The following is a 6000-nucleotide window of genomic DNA, read 5'->3' on the forward strand; positions in this document are numbered from 1 at the left end:
TTATTTACTATTTTCTATTTATAAACAATTAAAAAGTAACTTGTTTAATTGTGTAATTTCATACGTTGGATCTAAATATTCGGATAATTAGAATTTTTAAAGTTGAGTATAAAGTTATTAGTAAATTGCTTTATAGCTGATTTTTATTTTTATTTTTGTTTTTTTGAAACTACTTACAGGTTAATCTTCGTCTACACGTTAAACTATCAAGTGTTCGTTAATCTTGTTATAGGCGAAACTATGTTTGATTCACAGCACTAAATTTTACTTCGAAATGATACGAAGCAGGTGAAGGAACTGCTTATAAGTTAATTTAAGTTGAAATTTGTGGCTGTATATCTATTTCTTTGCTTGTGTAATTGATTTCTGGGTCTATAACAGAATAAAATATCTTCAAAAGATTACCCACCGAAAGCAAGTGGAGCAGAAAATGATGTTATTGGAATAACTAATGCCTCGTATTAGTGTATGAAATGAATGGGGATGTCCCATCACCTTAATTAAAAGGGAAAATTCTTAAAGTCGCCTCAATTCTATGATTAATGAAGATTCCTCAACTTCTAGAACCTCTGACTTTCTTCTTAGTGGAATGGTTTTTGTTTTTGTTTTTCCTTGTTTACTTGAGATTTAGGTTAGATTTCAAAATAATAATAATAATAATAATAATAATAATATTATTATTATTATTATTATTATTATTTATCATCGATGATGATCATCAACTTAAGTGACAGTGAATTATGATTCATTATCCAATAATTTAAACTGCATTACAATTCCATTGAAAAGAAAGATACCATTCATTGTATTAATCTTCTTGATTGATCAGATGTTAATGCCTACATACTTGTTATTCTGAATTACAACTCTTTATAACTCTTTGGAAAGATGATAATATGTCATCTAGGTTGTGTCATTTTCTTTTCCGTATATCCATGGATCAAATTCCTTATGGAGGCATTGTCGACCCTGAGATTATGAGGACCTTAGACCAATTTCAAATATGGGACCTTATATATATGTAAAAATACATGTAAAATAATAAACAAATAATTTTTTTGGAGCCCTCACCAAAATGGAACCTTAGACGATCCCATACCTCGCCTATAGTCATGGCCAGCAACGTATGGAGATCAAGATTTCGACCCTTTCCCCAATCTTTTCTAAAAATCAAATAAATTATCTTAATTTCATACCATGGAAACATGTTTGATATTAGCTACTAGACAACGGATATCCAGTAAAGATAACATAAAATATTCTCCATTTTTCAAATCTACTGTCATGTCTATCCTACCAATTACGAGTTCCCAAGCCTCAGCGTATACCATTAAGAGAAGGAACTCAGTAAATCCTTTCAATGAATAGAGAGCGCAAGTCAAGAAACTAGCCATAGGGAAAAAAAAAAAAAAAAAAAAAAAAAAAAAAAAAAAAAAAAAAAAAAAAAAAAAAAAAAAAAAAAAACAAACAAAACAAAAAACAAAAAACAAAAAACCGAAACCAAAATGATTAGAGATCCTCAGATCCATAAGAAAAGAAAAAGGCCCAAATGCAAAATAAAGTTGTAAGTATCCCTCCACTACATACATAGACTTTCATAGGTACTAAAACCTACTCTTTGAATTTTACATCATCAAGTTTTGATGCAGCTTCTTGATCCAAAAACCACACTAACTTTCCTTCAGTTGGGCGCACCATTCTTGCCGGTAGTACCGGACATTCGGGCCCAATATCATCAATCGCCAGGTGGGCAGCCTCTGCTTTGCTGCCACCGGTCACAACTACAGCAACCTTGGAGGCGGAGTTTATAACTGGCAATGAAAAAGTGATTCGCTCAGGTGGAGGCTTGGGTGAGTCAGTGATAAATGTCACCCACAGTTCTTTCTCATCGAGGGCTGAGTGATTAGGAAATAGTGATGCGATGTGCCCATCCTGTCCCATTCCAAGGAGGATGAGGTCAAACTTCGGGCAGTCGTTAATTTCACATACGTCGATTACACGAGTCTTTACATGCTGTCTGATGACAAACTCATATTCCTCTGCAGCTTGTTCTGCTGTCACCATGTCATTGATAGAATGAACATGGCTGGGAACATTAGGCACCTGAAACGATAAACAAGTATATTTGAAAACATTGACTGCATAATCTAATTTCACCTTTCTCAGCTTCACTACTTCGACAAACTAAAAAATATGTATAATGTACTATACTCAATAATAACATAGTTAAGAGAATACAAATAGGAAAATACAAAGCTACAGTGAGCTAAACTACTACTAGTCAATCTTAAGTTTTATCTTGCTCAAAGGCTGAAAAAGGGAAAAAACTACTGACTTTTGCAGACATTATCTAAGGAGGCTTCAGGAAAGAAATATCGTCATAACACGTGGTAACCCCAAAATTAAATGATCATTGAAGAAATTCAATATCAGGTGCCCTCTAATGTGTATTAAAAATAAATAGCAGGCAAATCGAGCTGTGGAAACCAAAAAAAAATAAAAAATAAAAATTGAGCAGTTCTGTTTTCTGTTTACATTATCAGAAAGAATTTCAGTAACCACAGGGTTACTAGTATATAAAGCTGTGTCCAGGTACCTCAAATAGTGTGGAGATAGTCATCTCATACAAGCGACTGTTCCTATTTGAAAAACTGAAAGAAATACTTGGAATTCAAAATTGAACACATTCATCGACCAAATCTTTGTAAGCGGCAAAAATGCCAATGTTTAGGTATTTTCAACAGTGCAAAGGTCGGTAAATGAGAATTCTGCACAGAATTGAACTTTAGACTGATGTAAGGCATGTTATTATTACTATTTGAAGTAGCTGTCCACCGAGTAGAACTCATATTTTCAGACAAATTAATTGCCCAATTCCAGAGACGTCAAATACAAGAAATTTCGACCATTGTTTCTTCATGCTAATTGGCATAAATTAGACCAATGAAGACATAAAAGAAGTTTATTGAAGATACTTCTGAAATTGGCCAATGATGAGTATTTATTTTGTAGTACCAGTTTTAGTTACAGAATTAAAGAGAAAACAATTGGAATCACCAAATGCAGAGCCCTACATGAGACAGGCATAAAACACCAGACACAAGACCAGACCTGGGCTAACTTACCAAGCATAGTTCTATGTAAAAGAATGGGACATTATGTGTACGGGCAAACTCTTGTTCCTTGACCTGTTGGGGCACATTTCGCGATTTACCTCCCTCACAATGCTCTAGGGGCGGGACGGTGTGGGCCCTCAAAATTGGAGTTCAACCTTTTTTAACAGGGCATTGTATACATTCATTCACTAATGGCATGTTTGGTAGCGAGGATCATACAACACTAGCTATTATTAAGGAAGGAAAATTAAAACATTGTTCATTATACTACCTGGTACCAAACATATAGGAGATGTACGTTTGGTATGCTGAACTGGACTGGACGCTACAATGAACAAGATTTGAGCTTCTTTTTTCTTATTTAATAATGTTTATACTATCCAATTTTTACTGCCATACATACCATAAAGGATTTATTAAAAACATATCAAGATCATAATTCCAGTTTAAAACAATCTCAACAAACTAATACCTCAGATAATGGCTCCATAAATCCATATGACATACAGACTTCTATTTCCCGTCTTATCCTATGTGGTAAGTCATCTCTCTTCTAGGCAAATATTGAAGCTCAAGGATTCACAAATGCCCGAACTCTAACGTAAGGAACTATTTATCATGCATTATTGCCAAACATTTTTTTCAGATAGAGAGTGGTGTGCTATTACCACCTTAAGAAAATCATGTTGGTAGCGTGACCAAGTAGAGATGATATTCAAGATCAGAAGTTTATAGTCTTTGATGTTAGAGGAAAAACGAAAAAAGAAAAACATATTTTACATAGATATAAGGAGGTTCCTTTTCATTACAGCACGGCAATCTCAGTAGGACATGTTATATCAGTACGAAACCTTTTGAAGTGGATTAACCAGGTCATCGGAGCATTTGAGTTTACAATAGTTCCGAGAAAAAAATTAACTCACAAAAATGGAGTATATCAGTAATATTATGATCAGAATTTTAGGCTAAAAAATAAACTATTGCCAAAATAAGAAGGCCGACAAGGAAAATTCATTCTTTCAACAAAGTGAAAATATTGAAGAAAAAGACCCCCTTGAATGATATAAAGATTGGGATGCTGGTTCAGCGTCATAAAATGCGTACAGCTAAATCTATAGCATTTGCATCAGCATTGCCTGCATATACTATGCAAATCTCCATTTATACATAGAGAATTATTAAAACAGGAGAAATTGCCCAAAGAGGATAAAAAATTATGCCAGTATTGCCAATCAAGGAGTCTGAGAGTGAGAGTAGTATGGACTTAGCCCGGTTTAATCACGAACGATGACAATATTAACCAACAACAAAGTTCATAAGTCGCCAAGTCAACAAAAGAAGGCAGATAAAATGTACAAAGTACCTAGAATCAAGAAAGATACCTTGGCCAAAAGAGTATCCTTAAGTAGCTTATAATTGCTATCAACGTGGCTTTTTGCAACAACACGCTCATCAGCCAAAAATATATGCCACCTTGCCCATTCAACAGTCTTGTTGAAAGGAGCTTCAGAGAGTTTTCTGCTTCCAATCAAAATTCAGACTCGAATTCTAGTATAATAGAAAGGCGAATTTAGGTGACAAATGCAGGCTACAAAATGCACATACATACCTCATCAAGCTAATAAGAGAACGACCAGATAAAGCAATGGCAAACGCGCCCCGCTCTTTTACAGAAGCCTCAGATAATGCTGCAATATATTCTGCCAAATCTGTACTTAGCCCGTCTGGGTTTTCATGAATTCTCAACTCTATTCCATTCTTTTTATCGCAAGAGACAGCCATTCTTAATAAACGCTCTATTCCAAAAAAAGGCAAAAAAAATGAAAAAAATGAGCTATTTTTAGTCCAAAGAACAAGCTAAAATCATGCAAAATCAACCTCATACAAAATACTCGATTAAAGACTGAAGCAACATAGTACTTACACTAAATTACTCATCTTTGACAGAATCCAGGACTAGAATTTATCAAAATAAAAAAGAATATTAATTACCACATTTTTTAATAAGTAAAATAAGAACCGCTTATTCACATTAAAGTAATTGAACTAAAATTTCACAAAATAATGATCACAACCGTCCAAAGATTTAGAAAAATTATACAATCAAATTACAATCGAAATTCCAAATTCGTATAAATAATTCATCACATCAAACTTCTGTAGCCAAGAAAATTAAAGATTAAACTTGAAAAAATTAGGATTGAGGATAAAGGAGAGATCAAGGCTCAAGAAACTCAAATCAATACATGCATACCAAAATAAGTAAAATAACAACATTTTTAAGCCAAAACCCAAATCCAAAAACACACAAAACAATTCAATTTCTTCAACAATTCTTGCATGTATAAGCCAAGTTCTAACGACCCACAGAACACACAAAATACATTCTTGAAATTATACATCCAAATCAAACTATTTAATTATATACTAGAATCAGAACTAGAGAGAGAAAGTGAAGAGGGACTTACAGAGGGGAGAGAGAGAGAGGAGACGGGTGTCAGAGGAAGAAACTGGCAGAGGTGGAAGAGAACAGAAGACGGGTATCCACATTTTATAGATGTAATAAATTTAAATAAAAGCTTTTCACTTTTTCTTCGTATGTGTCGACATTTGGTAAAATAATTTACATTTACAGAGCGTAAAAATTCTTGATTTACATTTTACTACTGAAAATTACAGATTCTGTTCACACAAAGAAAGATGACAAAATAGTTGCAGTTTGCAGAGTGAATGTGCATTTAATAAACTGGGAGAATCAGACACAGAGAAACCAATCAGCAATTTTGACGGGTATCAAAAGGAAAGATCTTGGACTCTAAAATCAATCCCAGTTTGATAGCTTTTATTTGAGAAAAATAATACTCTGAATAGTAATTTTTAAGAA

At 33.6% G+C, this 6000-nt stretch overlaps 1 protein-coding gene across 2 annotated transcripts; it reads right to left on the bottom strand.

Moving 5' to 3' along the window:
* Positions 1-1509: 1509 nt before the first annotated feature.
* Positions 1510-5675, bottom strand: LOC111396226 (probable 6-phosphogluconolactonase 2). 2 transcript variants are annotated; one of them, XM_023022593.1, is made up of 5 exons: positions 5585-5657; positions 5041-5072; positions 4726-4912; positions 4499-4634; positions 1510-2103 (listed from the first exon to the last, which is right to left on the bottom strand). In XM_023022593.1, exons 3-5 carry the CDS (start codon positions 4896-4898, stop codon positions 1612-1614), a joined length of 801 nt encoding a protein of 266 aa, XP_022878361.1. In that variant the 5' UTR covers positions 4899-4912; positions 5041-5072; positions 5585-5657; the 3' UTR covers positions 1510-1611. The 2 variants fall into 2 exon arrangements, with proteins under 2 accessions (XP_022878361.1, XP_022878360.1); XM_023022592.1 differs by lacking the exon at positions 5041-5072 and having other exon boundaries at positions 5585-5675.
* Positions 5676-6000: the final 325 nt, after the last annotated feature.

Source organism: Olea europaea, chromosome 6 (genome assembly GCF_002742605.1).
Source record: "Olea europaea var. sylvestris chromosome 6, O_europaea_v1, whole genome shotgun sequence".
NCBI lineage: Eukaryota > Viridiplantae > Streptophyta > Magnoliopsida > Lamiales > Oleaceae > Olea > Olea europaea.